This window comes from Zeugodacus cucurbitae, chromosome 6 (genome assembly GCF_028554725.1).
Source record: "Zeugodacus cucurbitae isolate PBARC_wt_2022May chromosome 6, idZeuCucr1.2, whole genome shotgun sequence".
Lineage (NCBI taxonomy): Eukaryota > Metazoa > Arthropoda > Insecta > Diptera > Tephritidae > Zeugodacus > Zeugodacus cucurbitae.
The window spans coordinates 10,246,714-10,266,286 of record NC_071671.1 but is presented as its reverse complement, the minus strand read 5'-3'; the positions used below and the strand labels follow the sequence as shown (position 1 = coordinate 10,266,286).

Sequence of the window (19,573 nt, the reverse complement as noted above, 5' to 3'; positions counted from 1 at the left end):
GGAGTGATTTTTTTTATAAAAGTATGAATATGTAGCATTTGGTTGGAGGCTTGAAGACTAAAAGAGATATGTAATCATATAAAAAGGAAGCCTATCAGGTAGGTTTTGTAATTCACTTTTAATCCGATATTTGGTGTACTGAATTTCGATTTTACTTTTCAATTTCCACATCTTGTTTTAATTTTCACTTTCACTCGGATTGCAGAACCTTCATGTATATACATATGTATAAAAACGAATTTCATTCCATATTTACATTTCATGAAAATATATTTTCCGAAATAAATACATTAATGATTAGTAGACTTGTTCCTCTCTTAGTATTTTTTTTTCAATTCTCAGACCAAAAAGAAAAACTTTAGAAGAAAGTATGCATACATCATACATTTGCCATTCCCCTTAATTGCTCATGGCCCCCGGCAAGTCTGTCATCGCTAACTGTCACAGAGATTTTTCCACGTTGACACTCAGCAAAAATTTGTGAACTGAAACTTTAGCAGAACTTTGTAGATTTGAGCTTGCTCGTAGTCTTATTTTTGAATAACCACTCGAGAATTATTACACTCATTAAGTTTGCCAACGTGCGATGGGTTGGCAGAGCCCCTTCAAAGCAAGTACTATATAGAAGCGCCTAAATGAGGATGCGGCAGCTGCTGTTGCCCGCTGTGGTTTGTCAAAGGCACACACACACACGCGTGCAATTTTTGCTACTTTTTTTGAAACGAAAGTTTCGGTTAAAATCTACTTTACGTTTGTGTGTCTATGGGTTTAAAGGTGTGCGTGTGTCGTTGTACGCTGACTGCTTACACGTCTATTTAAAATTTGAAGCATTGAAATTTCGCGGTGTTCACATATATGTATATACTCGTATGACATTTATACTTGACTTGTGTGCGTTATTCACACTCGAGCACGTCTCTATGCTGCTGTCGCATGCTCTAATAAGCGCCTAGTTCACGTCTGAGCCATCGCGTTCTACCGAATAATTGTGTGTATATATGTACGCGTGCACGGTACTGGTACTTCAGCTGTTGCCTATGAATAATGCACGAGCATAATATACAATCTCGTGAGCATAATTTGTAAGTAAATATATGTGTGTATGTGTGCTGGATAGCATTGGAGAGCATTGAAAGTGGCTTTGGTGCTGAAGTAGTTATGTAAAGTGCATATATTCAAGGAAGTTCACGGTTATTGCGTATATTGATGCTGCAGTTTGCGGGTTGTCTCTATGCAATTACTTCATAGGCAGGTGTGCTGAGGCGTATGAGTAACATTGCTTGTATATGTGGGTTATGCAAAATAGGTATTTAATTAATACATTTTTTTTCAATTGGCGAATTTGGCGAATAAGCTATTCAAATATTATTAAGAAAAAAATAATTTGTTAAGTAACATACACGTGGAAATGAAAAAAGTAAGCAAGGGCTAAGTTCGAGTGTAACCAAGCATTTTATACTCTCGCAATTGATTTACTTAAAATAAAATTTTTTAAAAAATAATTTTTTTTTTATTTGTTGAATCGAATGTACAACTATTGAAGAATGTTGTCTCAAAATTTCAGCTCATTCGGAGAAAGATGGAAGTCACCACCGGCCCAAGTGCCCACGAATATGTGAAAAGATTTGACGAATCCCAAAACTTTGAACGCGTTTTTCTCGAAACGCCTTTTCTGAAGTCGGTGTCCACGATAACTCAAAAAGTTATGCAAAGATCGTATTGAAATTTTGCACACTTGTGCAACATAGAATTGACTCCCAGCCAACGCACAGTGTGAGATTTAGTCAATCTAGCATCTCGAAATTCAAAAAAAAAAATGTTTTCGTAACTCGCTCATATTTTTTTTTACGTGAGAAGAGACCCCAATTGTTACGAAAACAAACAAAAAAGAAAATAAAAAAATGTTATTGGCGTAATAACAGCTATCAAACACGTGCAATTGCATAGCATGCTACAATTGATTTGCAAGCTTGCATTGATCACTAAAGTTTGAGTGATCAGGTCGAAGTTGTGAGTGGTTTTTTTGGCCTAAAATATTTTTTGTATTGAAGGTTATTACTTAAACTTAAAATTTTTGTTTTATACAATATTTATTTTTGCACTCAAGTATTTTGAAAAAATTGTTTTATAACCACATGAAAGGTAAGACAAATTTTAAAATTTTCAAATATTTGATAGACTAGAACTTCCAAGTCCCATGGAGTTCCGTGATGGGAATGCCAGCAGAATCTTTGTTAATGTGCCCAAAACAAATTTAAAAAATAAAATCCTGCCCATTTTTTGCCTTTTTTTAGTATGAGTGAAATATCGCGAGAGGAACTATTCTGGATTTGGTTGAGCAAGGTGAAAAGTGAAAAAACAGAAGCGGTCGAAAAGCACGTTATATCATTTTTTGGACCAGATGATGACGATACCAAAATTAAAGATCGTATAAAAAAGCTTTGCTTCCAATTTCAATCGCGATGGAGCGAATCTCACCGTGATAAAGCAAGATTTATGTATGACAATGCTATTTGGCTAAGTTCAAAATTTTCTGCTGTTGATTTTGCTCTTGATCACGCACCATCAGCTTCAAAACAAATACCTCAACGCGGAAAGCGAGAAAAAGAGTTTGCTGAAAGTGCTTCGAGTACACAAAAACGGAAATGCAATTAATATCAAATGTAGCTTCGGAACAATTAACTATGGCTACCGCAATGTATCTGAGATCCTGTGAAAAAAGAGACTCAGCAAATACTAATAACTAATTTTGAATATTTTCCATTCTTTTAAGAACTTTTGTTGAATGTTTTAGTTTTTCCTTTTTATTATGTTTTAGATATCAATAAATTCAACATTGAAACAACATTAGCTTTTTATTTTTCTCATTTGCAAAGAATCATCGAAAACTAAAGTTCGAAACTTGAAGAATTTTATAGAAATGGTTGTATGTGGGTGCTTATATCAATATATCGACAAGTTTTAGTTAGAAGAGAAAATAAGAAGAAATTTTGAATATAAATGTGTACAAAAAATTGTCCCCAACTAGTGTTTTTGAGGGTAGTTCGGAACTAGTCCCCTTTGACACTAGTTGGAACTCGTTGTTTTTCACCATATTGAAGCTTATAATCTCCTTAACGCTCGTGCCAAGTTTCAAGTTCATATCTCTACAACTTCATATAAAAATTAATTTTGATATGCTAGATTGACTAAATCTCACACTGTGCAACGGTCCCATTTTATTTATTTTTTGCTTCTATTCGATTTTACAGCCAAAAAATGGCGCATTTTTAGGGCTAAAAACGTACTTTTTATCTTCACCGACCGTTGAAAAAATGAACAAAATTTTTTTCTTTTAAAAGAGCACCATTGGCTGGGAGATATACTTCTAAAGAACTAATTTTTTTTTATCCCATGTGTTTCAGATGATTCTACGATCTTATATCCGGGACACCGCAATGTGCGGAATTCCGTTGAGTGCCTACTTCAAGTGGCTGCAACTTCGTTGATTTTCGACATTTTGTAAAACTGATTTTTTGTAAAACATATTTGAAATGTCACTGAATAATATGATAATAAAACTATTCAAAAAAACTATTAATAAAACTATTCCGTTATCCCATACCCCCCCTTAATTGCATTATACAATATTATCGTATACAATAACTGAGTGCTGGTATAATTCTCAACCGATTTCAAAAATTTACTTTTTCAAATTTTTTATTTTTATTTTTTGCATATTCGTTAGCTTACACTTTCAAAAATATCCTGTGAAAGCGGTAACGTATCTTTAATAGGTTTTGAATGGCAGCGTTCTAAAGAGCAACCGCTCGCAGGTATAAACGCTTTTTTATCGAAACGACATTTTTCAAAATTGCAGACATCATAACTCAACGAGAAATTGACCGATCGACATCAAATTGAAACTGAGTATTAATGAATATGACCTACGATCTTTTTGATTGATTGAAAATTGTCAATTCGGCATTAAAAAAACCGCCATATCTTACTTAAAAAACGACAATTTTTCAGTACTACGCAATTTTTTTAATTTTTTATATTTTTCAAAAATTGTAGGCCATTGTATAGGAAATACATTTAACTTTAATAAACTTTTTGAATTTGTTTGTTTCAGCTACTCATTCGGCCGGAATCATGTAAGAAGTTGGGGAACTCTTTTTTAATCACCTCCGAAGACAGCACATAGTAACTACGTTATTTTTCAATATTTTTGTAAAAAAAATAATCTTAAATTATACCATATTACCTTCGAAACATTCGATCGAGTACTTTCTTAAAAAAAAATTCACGAAAATCGCCTAGGACTGCTATATATATTTCTGACCAAGGCTACACTAAGTGTTGCCAGGTGCAATCTGACATTTCCATTGGAAAGTTTGACATTTTTTAGCATAACATCACTCAGAACGTTTTGTCATTTAATCGTGAATTGTTTTATTTACAGGGAATTAAAAAAATCATCTTGGCCAAAAAATGGAATTAACTCGTGAACATTTTCGTGCGATCATTTTTCACAACTTTCGACATGGATTATCGCGACAAGAGTGCATCGATGAACTAAAATCTTTGTATGGCTATGAAGCACCATCCTATAGCGCTGTGAAAAACTGGTACAACGAATTCAATCGTGGCCGACGCTCGCTCAAAGACGAATTCCGTGAAGGTCGTCCAAAAACAGCCGTTGTGCCAGAAAACATCGATGCCGTACGTGAACTGATAATGCAAGACCGTCATGTAACAGACCTTCAGATAAAGGCATGCCTATGCATTTCTCCCACCAGCATACATTCGATATTGCATGAACACCTGGCCGTAAAAAAGGTTTGTTCTCGTTGGATCTCGCACAATTTGACAATCGCTCAAAAAAAGGCTCAAAAAAAGTGCTTCGAAAATTGGTTTGAGCGCATGCAAAAGTGTATAAATCTTGATGGAGAATATTTTGAAAAACAATAAAACCATTTTCGTTGATAAATAATCCTATTTTCATTATTAGGCCAGAAATATATGTATATAGCAGCCCTCGTATCACACATATTACCCGATATATACGGTATAAAATACACCGGAAGTTAAAAACCCCGAATATTTGACATATGGGAGCTAATGGAAGTTATGACCCAACTTCACACATTTTTGGCCCAGAGACACATTATTAGAATTATCTATAATTATCTCTGAATTTCTTTAAAATAGAGAGATTTTCATATGTTTTTGTTAAAAAATTATTCTTTGGCACCGAGATCTTCAATTCTATATCTGAGGCCTTGAAAAGTTATAGTCCGATTTCGACAATTTTTCTCAAATGCAGTATTTGAATTAGGTTTTATTCCGATATAGTCATTGGTTCTTGATTTATATATTGTAAAGTGTACGATGCAATTCAAAATTGTATTATATAGGAAGTAGGCGTAGTTGTTAACCGATTCCGCCGGTAACATCAAGGTATCAAGAAAATATTAAGTATTCAATTTCATTGAAATCGGGAGATTAGTTGTAGAGATATACTTTTGGACCCAAAAGTGGGCGATGCCACGCCCATACTACTACCTGAATTTATACTACCAGTTCTACGAACGACACTACTTCATGTAATTTCATTATAATTACTTGGAAAATTGCAAAATATCATATATCTCGTATATATATTTCGTTTCCTATGTATATATAAAGAGTATAATTTTATTACTAAAACTTTTCCATAAGCGCATCATGTCCAAAAATCTCACAGAGATTAAACAAATAATTTAATTTAGTAATCAAAACTGTTCCACAAACTTTTTCATCCGACACATATACTAAATCAAAAGTTCGCCCAAGTCCAGATACGCTACACCGTCACCAAACAGCTTGCCAGATGTCACATATTACTTTAATAAACCGCTTGCTATGCGGCTAGTTATAATAATATTACCATCACAGCAAATCACAATTTTATTTTCATTTTATTCCACTTTGTTTTTGCACTGCTCTCCACTCAAAGCGGGCCTTGTGCGCCTCGAGCACTCTATTGTATCACCTTATAATAAAGAAGAAATTAGAAAAACACACAACAAAACAAGAAATTTGTGAGCTGGCAACATAGCCGCATAAACAACAAAGCGGTCTCAAGTGAAAAAACTCGAAACACTCGGTGCTGATAAGCCGAGATAAAAATTAACCTTCCGGCTAGTTGTTTGAGGAATTTAGTGATTTCCCATTTTGGGTAGCAGCATTTATTTGACCGTTGTCAGCGCGTCGCAAAAAGTCGTTGCAAATTCATATCTCCTGCCAGGCACAGTGGAGTGTCCAACTGCCAGCTGTCAGTGGATTTGTGGACGTGGATTTGTTACTAGGATTATGCAGGCAAAAATGTATAATTCCCTTTGCATATACTCGTACACGAATATACTTACAACACTTTTTGTTAGCCTCTAATTTTCACTTAGCTTATTGCTTTTGCTCATGCACTTATGTACATACCTGCAAAGAGAGAGATATGGGAGAAATGGAATTAAAATTTTTTTCATAAGATAAATGGCATAGATACAACGTATGTAGTCATAGTAAATATTAGTAGTTAAATAAGATTAATAAATACATATATTAGGTCTACAACTTTGCTTCCACCGTTTTCCAATAGATGTCTCAAGCACTAATCGATTAAATCGTTTTATATCGATCTTGGACATTTGTGTCAACATTAACCCAACAAAAAAATATTTGTAGAGATCTGTTTGCATCCCAAACTTATTCTCAACTGAGCCGAATTCTTGACATTTGCGGGTAATTTTGCTTTTATTTTTTTATTTCCAAGAAAAGTGCGGCTGAGGCTCATCGAATGCTTTCGGATACGTACGGTGAGGCTGTCCTAAGTGAAAGAACATGTCGTGAATGGTTTCAACGTTTTAAGAATGGTGGTTATGAAGTCGAAGACCGGCATGGTGGTGGAAGGGAGAATATTTTCAAAGATGTTTCAAACCCAAGAGGAATTGCCCGAATCGTTGCAAGTTGCAAGAAAAATGGGTCCACTATGATAATCCTAAGCGAAGAAAGTCATGGGAAAAGCCTGCACATGCCTTCACGTCGACGGCAAAACCGAACATTCACGGCGCCAAGGTCATGCTCTGCATTTGGTGGGACCAGCTGGGGGTGATATATTATGAGCTGCTAAAGCCAAGTGGAATCATCACAGGAGATCGATACCGAACGCAATTGATGCGTTTGAGCCGAGAAGTAAATGAAAAACTGTCACAGTACGAGGAAAGACACGATAAAGTCATTCTTCAGCATGACAATGTTCGGCCTCACGTCGCAAAGGTGGTCAAAAAATATTTGGAGGCGCTGAAATGGAAGATCTTACCCCACCCGCCGTATTCTCCAGACGTTGCTCCATCTGACTACCACTTGTTCCGATCGATGGCACACGGTCTAGCTAACGAGCACTTCAGTTCTTATAAAGAAGTCAGAAATTTGATTGATACTTGGATCGACTCGAAAGATGATGAGTTCTTTCGTTACGGAATACGCATGTTGCCAGAAAGATGGTCAAAAGTAGTAGCTAGCGACGGCCAATATTTTGAACAACATTTTTGTAACCGTTTTTATACAATAAAGCCAATTTTCCGACTGTTTGTTAATATAGGGAGATCTATTTCGTGGTTGCCTAATTTTTTAAAGAAAAAAACACAGAAAATTCAGATTTAATGGGGAATGTTTATTATCATTCGAAAGAACATTCTTTGGTATTTATTTTTAAAGGTTATTCCTTTCAAATATTGGTCGCGTCTACGTCACAGTCCATCCGTCTAGTTCAATTTTCATTCGAACATTTCTACTGGTAACTGGTGATGCTTTGCTCCAAGACCTGAATTACATATCCCCACAGTAAAAAGTCTAACGGAGTGAGATCACACGATCTTTGTGGCCAATCGACCGTCCCAAAACGTGAAATTATCGGCTCACCGAAGTGTTCGCTGAATAAATCTATTGATTGATGCGATGTGTGGCAGGTGGCGACGGCTGATATATTTTCTGCAATTTGTGCTGGGCATGATCTCTTCGGTAAAATATTATCCAATAATGAATGCTGGGTCTGAAGATGGGTGATAGTACGCTTAGTAGACCGATTATGTAGACCATAAGTTGAGCGAAGCGCGCGAAACACATTCTTTACAAAACGTGAATTTTCATAGATAATATTTTGTAAAAGTTGTTTAGTCGCAAGTCTTTCCATAATGAAATACCAAACAGTACTGAACAAAAATAACATGACAGTTTGACCATGACTCACACGTGATCTGTCAAAAATGTTTACTAAAAAAGTACCCCTACTTGGATCACCCAATCAAAATATGCTTTTAGTAAGCACGTGCTCACCATGGTATAATGAAAATATTCATCAGATCTTGATATGCCTATGATAAAGAAAGAAGTAGAAGAAGACAGCAGAAGAAATACGCATCTAAACTCCGAGATCACCCAAACACAGTGACCAATGCCTTAAATAAGACCTAAACAGCTCAATCACTTGCCTGAGCTTTTATGACTGATAGCTTGGTTTTTTGTAGAATTTTAAAATGTGAAATGCCTGAACTGCTAGATAAGCCCGGAATAGTCGGGACCGCTTTTTTTTTTAAAAATAACCCTTTCCTTACGCAGCCTTGATATGTAGGGCACTAAAGCCAATTAATTTTTCCGGTTTCTACTTTTGATTGCTTTTGCTGCAATTTTAAGCGAGCTTCTCATTACCAAAGTTGAATACACTTTGCTCATTACAAAAGATCACTGTTACATGTTACTGTGCTTTTTACGAAAATTTTAATGAAATGTAATATGTAAAACTCAGAATTTTGTTTCAAAAACATTGTGTATTTTCTATTTCACACATTAACACATTAACACACAAATACAAAAATATATATATTTTTTTTTAGAAGACTTAAACTCGTAAAATAAAGATACTATATTATTTGAGAACCGATGGGCAAAGAGGCAGCGACCACGGCCGCAAAAAATTGCGAGACCCACGTGCGCTCAGTCAGCACGCCACTCAACTTGCCGCTATTTTTATCAGGAAGCAAGTATTAACATTAACTGACTTTTGACTTGAGCATTAACTGTTTCCCGACCATAATAATACAAATTTCATTCGTCAGGAACACGTTTTAGAGATGACCAGTCTCGCAAGGTGCCCAACTACATTGAGAAGAAGAAGCATTTCTACGCAAGGCACTGCAATGAAGGTACTAAACTCCAGCTGGCAACCCTACCAACCCTACTTTTAACAGTTGTATTAAGTAATCGTTTGCATCTTGCAGAAAAGCCAACAGAAACGAGAGCTGTGAAAGATTTGAAAAATCTGATTGGCGCTGACAGCGCACGATCCGAACCGTGTACCAATTTGCATATAACAAAAATTTCACGCGAATTAGGTGAAGATAATGCTTGGAATTTGCCACCGAACATATACAATACGATGTGGCAGCCTTACGAAAGTAAACGCGGTCACCTTGGCTCCTACTGGCGGAAGTTGCCCAGAGAGGTCAGTAATGTGTTTGACCCGACTCCAGTCGAACTGGCTCGTGCGAACGCTAAAAAGGGGGAATGGAAGTTCTATGACTTGCCGACAAATGCAGATTTACTCAATGCACCGCAGAACAGGCAAAAGGGAGTCTTCTTAACAAGTAAGCGAAAGACCTTATATAAGCTCAAACATATGTCTGTATTTCTACTCTTTTAGATGCGCGCAACCGACGTGCCACGGCACGTTGCATGATCAGCGATCCGTCCTTGGTGTATCACGATCCGGCCGAACCCTCTCCAGTGCACTACAATCCGATATTGCATGAGCTCGCGTATAATGTGTACGTGCGATTTGCTTGCGTCTTGTACACCCAATTTACTCACGTCTTCTAATAATTTTGTCTTCAGATCGCCACCGATTTACGAACCCAAAGCGAATCCTCATATATTTCTGCGCCGTACATCTGTGCCCGACAAATGTTTGCCGCTGATACGTCGCCACATAAGCTTCGAGCCGGCGGTGGGGCGCTATGAAGTGCGCTTCGCGCATAATTGTGCCTGTGCGCGTAAAATTCTGACTCCCGGCTTGCGTTTGATTATTGACCGGGAGAAACGAAACAAATTTCGCCGTTTGCCTTATAAGAAACTCAAGACTCGCCGTCTATGTGCGCCTGATTGGCGTCATGTGCCCGGACGTGGATTTCGTCGTCTCTTTCGCCTACCCAAGACGTTTGGTAAAAGCCAAGGCAGAGAGAAGGCAAAAGAGAAAGCCAAAGAGAAGGCCAAAGAAAAACCCGAAAAGGTGGGCAAGCAGTTTGTGCTCTATCCAGATTCCAAATATATAAATATGATCAATGCACCACGCAAAGAGCTCATATCGGTACATCAGGGTGGTACGCCTAAAGCGCCCGTTAGAGTCCGCTTCAATTGTATCTTCAGACGCGTGACACGTCGACCGCTGCGTAATAATAAGAAAATCGTATTCAACAGCGGCAGCGAACGTTTTCCGGAACTCGAGATACGTCCCGTTCAATTGACGGGCAAACAATTGGAGGCTTTAAAGAACACACTACCACCTGAGCGCCGACTGCGTGATCGTCCAGTAACAAAAAAGCGCTTATCTCAAATCACTTCGCATCTGTACGATATGCCCTCCCACATGCGTCCAGCTTATGAGCCAACTTTGCGTAAACGTCTGTTCAAATTTAAACCACTGCCGGAACCCAAAGTACTGGTGTCCGAGAAAATATTGCGCTCCAGTTCTCCGGAGGTACAATATTTCTACAATAAACCAGTACTTGCCGAGAACTTCATGAAAACTCATAGAAAAACAGGGTCCTCTCAACCGAACTCAACAATCGAAATTAGTATGGATGAGAATACGAACACCACCGCGGCTCCAGCAACAGAGGATTAGTTTTATACATCGGAAGTTGTGTCTTCACATTTTATTTGTAACTATTTGAAGTATAATTCTAATAAATTCTAGTGTTTTGAATAACTCGAATGCTTCTTCTTCGAAATTTTAGAAGCTTGGGAAAGCTTTGGTGAGGTGATCGTATGTTAAAGCGATATTTTTTATATTATATGAAGAATACTAAGAAGAATCACAAATAAATTGTACCGTTGTTTGTACCGTTTAGAAGTGAAAAGAGCTGAGAAAGCCACATGTGTATCAACAGTACTAAACTGCTATACCACATTCATTAATAAGGGTCTACAAGTTGTCAAAATAATCAGTCTTATATGCATAAATATTGCATAATAGTACGTTTACATATGAAAATAATCTCGTTCTAAGCTCGTTCAATAATCTAATCGTTTACATATAGCCAAATGAGATTATCAATTGTCAAATGTGTTGTATTTGTTGTTGTATTACACATCTTTCTAATAATAATAATTTCGTATACCTGGGAACCAGCATCAACAACACGAACAATGTCAGCCTCGAAATCCAGCGCAGAATAACTCTTGCCAACAGGTGCTACTTTGGACTGAGTAGGCAATTTAACAGTAAAGTCCTCTCTCGACGAACCAAAATCAAGCTCTACAAGTCGCTTATCATTCCCGTCCTGCTTTACGGTGCAGAAGCTTGGACGATGTCAACATCAGATGAGACGACACTAGGAGTTTTCGAGAGGACAATTTTGCGCAAGATTTATGGACCTCAGAACATTGGCAACGGCGAATACCGCAGACGATGGAATGATGAGCTGAACGAGTTATACGACGACACTGACATAGTTCAGCGAATAAAGAGACAGCGGCTACGCTGGCTAGGTCATGTTGTCCGAATGGACGAAAACACTCCAGCCCTGAAAGTGTTCGATGCAGTACCCGCCGGAGGAAGCCGAGGAAGGGGAAGGCCTCCACTCCGTTGGAGGGACCAGGTGGAGAGCGACCTGGTTACACTTGGGATCTCCAACTGGCGCCGAACTGCGAAGGAGAGAGAGGTGGCGCACTATCGTCGATTCGGCTATAACCGGCTAAACGGTTGCAACGCCAATCACATACATACATACATTACACATCTTTCTCTCGCTGTCGGCCATTTTTGTTTACATTTTAATTTGATATTTCTCCTCTTCTTCGCAAAATTATCGATAAAACTAGGAATAACACCGAAAATCTAGTTGTATAAAACAAGATAATTTTATAATCTCGGATTATCAAGAGAGGAATTTTGTATGAGGAATCTCGTTTCTTAATTACAGATTATCGAGTTAAGCTCGTAAATGGAGATAATCTCGTTATATGTAAACATAGTATAAGCCTCTTGATTAGTGTTCCAAACCAAATTTCCGACAAACAAATTTACAACATTACGTAAGAAATGGTACAACTTTTAAAGTGTTTGTATTTTAGACTAGATCGGGTTCAAATGCGTCGAGTTAAAAAAAATTCAAACGAAGCTTCTGAAGACTTTTGGTCACATTAAAATATAAGGAAAACTTAATTTTGTGGTAGCTGAAACCGTATCCTCTTTCTTATAGAGAACTGTATAGTTCTCGAATGTTCCTTTAACGTTATACATTAGCTAAAAAACATAAATTTAACAAGTAAGGAAAGTCTAAATTCGAGTACATCCGAACATTTTATTCGCTCGCAATTTATTGAAGAAATTTGATTAAAATAATACACAAATTTACGCATAAATTCGGCATACAGTTTAATAGAATAACGAAAATCGTCATATATAGATATGAGGACTGAGGTAATTCCTGAACCGGTTCAATTCATTTTCACCTGCAAGGTACACTATATCCAAGACTGTACGCTCACTTAATTTTGTTAAGATATATCACATATTAACCAATACATATGTATATGCGAAATAAAGTAGCTTGGAGATGTTATGACCCGATTGTAATAATTTTTGGAACAGAACACTATTAGAAGCAAACAATTTCCTCTGAATTATCTGAGAGATTTACCCATATTTTGAGTTCAACATGTTCGATATCAGGGGCCTTGAAAAGTTATAGTCCGTTTTCGACAATGTTTTCACAAGTGAATCCAGAGATGATATCGCTCATTTACTTGAATAGTGTCACAACTCGAAAAATCGATTTTTCAGGAGAGCGATTAGGTAAAAAGACAATGTTTCATTATTTATTCAGAAATTGAAGTCTAATCTACTTTTAATTTGGGCCATAACATTTTTTAAAATCTCTTCCTCCGTCACGTCTATATCTCTATGGATATTCAAGAGAGCCTTTCCGTTCAGGCGTGCTTCTCCAGTTTTATTTCTTAAATATGTTTTAAGCCTGCGAACTGAGGAAAACGAGCGTTCACTTGAAGCGACAGATATAGGGATTATTGCTCCAATCTTTAAAAAACGATGCACTGTTTTGAAAATTTTTGCATCGCAACAATTCAACGCGTCTAAAAAAGTTTTGGATCTCTTTGTTTGATTTAACCAGTTCCTGAAAATATATTCAAAATTTTAGTTAGAAAATATAATCTGAAGAAAAGATTTTTAACCTTTTCCACATTCTAAATTCAGCAACGAAATCATCGGGATCTTCTACATCAGCGGTTAAGTTAAGACACTCAAGTATTTTTTTGCAAATAGCATAATTTTTTTTTAATTTAAATTTATTTCACAACAGTTTGCTCATGGAACGAAAACTGAAAGTCATAATAAATGAGTTTTTAGTTTTCCTGTATTATGATTAACAAGAAACTCTAAAAAAAAATAATAGAAACCTTATTGGTGACTTTTCAGTTCAATTTCAATTTTCAAAAGAAGTCCATTTTCGACTCACAATTCCCCTTAAATCTAAAAAAAAAATCCAGTTCAGCAGCCACAGAGTTATAAGGCAAAGTCCAGGTAACGCCCCTGCCTATATCTAACTCGTTTATAATACTCTCTTAGCAACTTTTGTTGCGAGCGTATAAAAACATTAACAAAACTGGACGTTGTTGAGACCACAGAAATACATTCACTTGTCCACTAAATAAATAATCGCAAGCATATAAGTGTTGGTAAGGAAGATATTGATTTTTGTATACCTTTTTGGTAAACTTAGTCTCGACACGCACATCGTGAAAGCAACAAAAGAAAGCATTATGGCCTAAACGTTTATATAAACACCACTTAATATCAATAAGAATTTAATAGAAATGATACACAGCCAAATATATGTACTTCTCATCACATTTCTATTGCTTTCAAATGGCAGCTCCGATTCGTTGTTTATGTATGGGAATGATTGATACCAATATCGTAATCCATAAAATGTGGGATTGTTTTTTTGATCTTAAAACGATAATAAATCTTGATGGACTAATGGATTTTAAGTGAGCTTCTCATTACAAAAGATCAACTGTTACATATTACTGTGCTTTTTTCGAAGATTTTAATGAAATGTAAAATACAAAACTCAGAATTTTGTTTCAAAAACATTACATATTTTTTATTTCTCCTAAGAAAAAGAAGCAATATCTTAAAAACGAGGAAAAGAACACACAAATACAAATATATATATTTTTTAGAAGATTTAAACCCGTTAAATAAAGATACTATATATTATATACTATATATATTTAAGATTCGATGGGCAAGGAAGCAGCGACCACGGCCGCAAAAAATTGCGAGACTCGCGTGCGCACAGTCAGCACGCCACTCAACTTGCCACTATTTTTATCAGGAAGCAAGTATTTTCATTAACTGACTTTTGACTTGAGCATTAACTGTTTCCCGACCATAATAATACAAATTTCATTCGTCAGGAACACGTTTTAGAGATGACCAGTGGCGCAAGGTGCCCAACTACATTGAGAAGAAGAAGCATTTCTACGCAAAGCACTGCAATGAAGGTACTAAACTCCAGCTGGCAATCCTACCAACCCTACTTTTAACAATTGTATTAAGTAACCTTTTGCATCTTGCAGAAAAGCCAGGAGAAACAAGAGCTGAGAAAGATTTGAAAAATCTGATTGGCGTCGACAGCGTACGATCCGAACGGTGTACCAATTTGCATATAACAAAAATTTCACGCGAATTAAGTGAGGAAAAAGCTTGGAATTTGCCACCGAACATATACAACACCATGTGGCAGCCTTACGAAAGTAAACGCGGTCACCTTGGCTCTTACTGGCGGAAGTTGCCCAGAGATGTCAGTAATGTGTTTGACCCGACTTCAGTCGAACTGGCCCGTGCGAACGCTAAAAAAGGGGAATGGAAGTTCTATGACTTGCCGACAAATGCAGATTTACTCAATGCGCCGCCGAACAGGCAAAAGGGAGTCTTCTTAACAAGTAAGCGAAAGACCTTTTATAAGCTCAAACATATGTCTGCATTTCTACTCTTTTAGATGCGCGCAACCGACGTGCCACGGCACGTTGCATGATCAGCCAACCGTCCTTGGTGTATCACGATCCGGCCGAACCCTCGCCAGTGCACTACAATCCCCGATTGCATGAGCTCGCTTATAACGTGTAAGTGCGACTTGCTTGCGTCTTGCACACCCAACTTACTCACGTCTTCTTATAATTTTGTCTTCAGATCGCCACCGATTTACGAACCCAAGCCGAAAATTCATCTATTTCTGCGCCGTTCATCTGTGCCCGACAAATGTTTGCCGCTGATACGTCGCCACATAAGCTTCGAGCCGGCGGTGGGGCGCTATGAAGTGCGCTTCCCGCATAATTGTGCCTGTGCGCGTAAAATTCTGACTCCCGGCTTGCGTTTGATTATTGACCGGGAGAAACGAAAGAAATTTCGCCGCTTGCCTTATAAGAAACTCAAGACTCGCCGTCTATGTGCGCCTGATTGGGGTCATGTGCCCGGACGTGGATTTCGTCGTCTCTTTCGCCTACCCAAGACGTTTGGTAAGGCCCAAGGCAGAGAGAAGGCAAAAGAGAAAACCAAAGAGAAGGCCAAAGAGAAGGCCAAAGACAAATCTCCCGACAAGTTGGACAGGCAGTTTGTGCTCTATCCAGATTCTAAATATATAAATATGATCAATGCACCACGCAAAGAGCTCATATCGGTACATCAGGGTGGTACGCCTAAAGCGCCCATTAGAATCCGCTTCAATTGTATCTTCAGACGCGTGACACGTCGACATCTGCTCAATAATAAGAAAATCGTATTCAACAGTGGTAGCGAACGTTTTCCGGAACTCGAGATACGTCCCGTTCAATTTACGGTCAAACAATTGGAGGCTTTAAAGAACACACTACCACCTGAGCGCAGACTGCATGATCGTCCAGTAACACAAAAGAGCTTGTCTCAAATCACTTCGCATCTGTACGATATGCCCGCCCACATGCGTCCAGCTTATAAGCCAACTTTGCGTAAACGTCTGTTCAAATTTAAACCACTGCCGGAACCCAAAGTACTGGTGTCCGAGAAAATATTGCGCTCCAAGTCCCCGGGTGTACAGTATTACTACAATAAACCAGTACTTGCCGAGAACTTCATGAAAAATCACAGAAAAAAAGAGCATTCTCAACCGAACTCAACAATCGAAATTAGTATCGAGGAAAATACGAATACCACCGTGGATCCAGCAACAGAGGATTAGTTTTATTTAATATGAAGTTGTGTCTTAACATTTTATTTGCAACTGTTTTACTTATACTTCTTACTATATGATATATAGATATGCTTGGATAAGTACGATAAGTATTTTATGCTGGATACTGAGGAGAATCATAAATAAATTGTACCGTTGTTTGTACCGTTTACACAAGTGAAAAGAGCTGAGAAAGCCACTTGTGTATCAACAGTACAAAACTACTGTACCACATACATTAATAAGGGTCTACAAGTTGTCAAAATAATCAGTCTTATATGCATAAATATTGCATAAGCCTCTTGATTAGTGTTCCAAAGTGATAGTCTTATGCGGAGAAGTATGCAAAAATTGGTTTATGCACATGTTTGCATGCGGGGCCCCCCAGTTCATGTGAACCCAACAATATCAAGCAGCTGCGTTAAATGGTCAATTAAGTAGAAAGCCACAATAAATAATAATAAAACAACACAAAAACAGAGAATGTGTCGAAAGCACGTAAAATGGATTTGTGTGTGACGTAGATGATGTCTTGCATATTGAGGGGTGCGACTAAGTTAGGCTTCGCCTCTTAGAAATATGATACAACATTACTATATGAAATGGTACATCTTTTAAAAAGTTTGTATTTTAGTCAAGATCGGTTCAAACAAAGCTTCTGAAAATTTTTGATCACATTAAAAAAAATTTAGGGAAAACTGTTCATTTCATGGTAGTTAAAACCGTATCTTCTTTCCTATGGAGAACTACATAATTCTCGACAGTTCGTATGTTCCCCTAATGTTATACATTAGCTAAAGAACAAAAAATTAAAAACATTAACGAAACTGGACATTGTTGAGACCCCAGAAATGCTTCCACTTGTCCCCTAAAGAAATAAATAAAAAAATTTAAATGTTGGCAAGGAAGATATTGGTTTTGGTATACCTTTTCGGCAAACTTTGTTCCGACACGCACATCGTGAAAGCAACAAAAGAAAGTATTATGGCCTAAAAGTTAATATAAACACCAATTAATATCAATAAGAATATAATAGAAATGATACAAAGCCAAATATATGTACTTCTCATCACATTTCTATTGCTTCCAAATGGCAGCTTCGATTCGTTGTTTATGTGGGAGAAGCACATATGATTGATACCCATATCGTAATCCATAAAATGTGGGATTGTTTTTTTCCTGCTCTTAAAACGATAATAAATTTGGATGGCATAATGGATATTAATGCAAGTAGTTAAGTTACATTATCTATCAATTTCCTAATATCTTTCGAATACATACATAAAGCTGAAAAGGTCGAATCGTATTAAAGAATATAAAGATTTTTTTAAGCAAATAAAGAATTTGGAATTTGATTTTATCATTCAACGAAGCTACCATCGAGTATAATACCATGCTTACAGCGATCTTCAATCCTTTCGTTTTCATAATTTTAGTACGATCCGTAGTTCGTTTCCAAATAGGCCACAGCCTCGGTGCAATTTTTTGTGGTCTGAGAACAAGATTAGCTAGAAGTCAGATTAGGAAAAAAACTGTTGAGACCTAACCACATGATCGTGGAGAAGCAATCCATCTTTAAAAAAATGACAGTTTGATCTAAAAATGAATATTTCTCATAACAGTCTATACGACATCTAGAACTTTGCTACTTTCTTTTTGTGAGACAACACCAGCATCACTCGCAGTCACAGCACTCGCAGTTGACAGCTGTCAATTGCAGCACGAAAATAAAACCAAAGCTTGTCAGTACTTTTAGCTTCATTTTTTCCAGCAGTCTGAACACGTATTATTTGTACGTGAAGCATATGAAAGCAGAGTCGTACTCATATAAATATTTACTGGCTCTCAAATATGCTTTCAACTCAATAGGAATGGTTGCTTATTGCGTTTTTTTTTAAAAAAAGTTATCAAGCTCTTAAAAAATCACCCTTTACAATCAATTTTCCTCTCACTCAGTGGCATATTCGAGCGACAACTTGATAACGCATCCTATTGGCAACCCCAGCTGCCAGACAGTGTGTCGTCTGCGCTCTTCACATGTCGGCTACGCAATATGATACTTTTTCGTTTGCGTTATTGAATTTAATCCGGAACACTTCTGTTTCAACAACATTTACTCACTCTTTTTCGGCAATCGGGTGCCATTTCTATTACGGCAAGTGATGATTCCACGCTGATGCATTTTTTGTTTACATGTTAACTTAATAAATTTCTCCACCTCTCTTGCATGTGTATCGTTTAATATTTTCGATACACACAGTATCAGCTGGTTCCCTTATCGTAAGGTGTATGTATGTACTTATCTTGGCAAAAAGTATTCAATCGAAAAATAAAGTAGATTATTTTTCGTATTTGTTACTTTAGCCAAATATTCGAGACGGAATTTTAAGTGCAGCTAAGTACCGCTTAGACATTTTTGTGCCTAAATCACGCTTAGTTTGAGGAAATAACTCTTGACTTCGGCATACCGACAGTGATTTAGGGAAGCAGAAAAGCTCCAAAATCATTAAGAATCATTTGAGCGAGTAATTGCGTACCCATGTTTCCTTTGAGAGATTAGCAGCTTAGTTTATTGTGTGGAAAAAAATTAATTGCCAACCGGTATATTGAAGGTGGAAACGAAGATCTCGATTATGGACATAAGTATATAAGTACTACATATTAACAATTTGATAACAGCAGTTTAAACGATTGAAAATTGCACAACGACCCAAAATACCTTATGCATGCAATTTGATAACTACCGTCTGGTATTTTGGCATGCAGTGCTTATTCCCTTCAGGAGTATAGGAGCAAGACAAACCCTCTAAGACAACTGGCAGAGAAAAGAGTAAAAGTGGATTGACTCTCTGTGAATGATTTATCATAGAGGTACCTATTGGTGTTTTTGGAGTGTTCTACCCTTGAGGAAAGGATAGTTGATTTCCAAGTAAATCTCAAAATAAGCATTGTCTTTACAATAGTGGATTCTACAACTGGATGAACGAACAATTGTTTGTACATGGTCTTCTGGTGTTTGAGCGCGGTGTTATGACAGGTCTGTA

General features: G+C 37.1%; 3 protein-coding genes across 5 annotated transcripts in view; 2 read left to right on the top strand and 1 right to left on the bottom strand.

Annotated features, from left to right (window-relative positions):
- The window catches only part of LOC105210939 (uncharacterized), a 213,628-nt gene that overhangs the window by 78,805 nt on the left and 115,250 nt on the right, over window positions 1–19,573 (bottom strand). The window lies entirely within an intron of this gene.
- On the top strand, window positions 8,822–11,008 carry LOC128919791 (uncharacterized). The gene is made up of 5 exons (XM_054233130.1): window positions 8,822–9,055; window positions 9,135–9,221; window positions 9,297–9,662; window positions 9,719–9,842; window positions 9,910–11,008. Exons 1-5 carry the CDS (start codon window positions 8,959–8,961, stop codon window positions 10,916–10,918), a joined length of 1,683 nt encoding a protein of 560 aa, XP_054089105.1. The 5' UTR covers window positions 8,822–8,958; the 3' UTR covers window positions 10,919–11,008.
- LOC105220612 (uncharacterized) lies at window positions 14,414–16,755 on the top strand. Its single transcript, XM_011197055.3, has 5 exons — window positions 14,414–14,660; window positions 14,740–14,826; window positions 14,902–15,267; window positions 15,324–15,447; window positions 15,515–16,755. Exons 1-5 carry the CDS (start codon window positions 14,564–14,566, stop codon window positions 16,536–16,538), a joined length of 1,698 nt encoding a protein of 565 aa, XP_011195357.2. The 5' UTR covers window positions 14,414–14,563; the 3' UTR covers window positions 16,539–16,755.

Bases quoted from the DNA above. Each gene is read 5' to 3' on its own strand.
- LOC105220612 (XM_011197055.3), top strand. From the start codon at position 14,564: ATGGGCAAGGAAGCAGCGACCACGGCCGCAAAAAATTGCGAGACTCGC. The intron at 14,827-14,901 runs GTACTAAACTCC...TGCATCTTGCAG, and splicing joins CGCAAAGCACTGCAATGAAG to AAAAGCCAGGAGAAACAAGA. The intron at 15,268-15,323 runs GTAAGCGAAAGA...CTACTCTTTTAG, and splicing joins AAAGGGAGTCTTCTTAACAA to ATGCGCGCAACCGACGTGCC.
- LOC128919791 (XM_054233130.1), top strand. From the start codon at position 8,959: ATGGGCAAAGAGGCAGCGACCACGGCCGCAAAAAATTGCGAGACCCAC. The intron at 9,663-9,718 runs GTAAGCGAAAGA...CTACTCTTTTAG, and splicing joins AAAGGGAGTCTTCTTAACAA to ATGCGCGCAACCGACGTGCC. The intron at 9,843-9,909 runs GTACGTGCGATT...TTTTGTCTTCAG, and splicing joins CATGAGCTCGCGTATAATGT to ATCGCCACCGATTTACGAAC.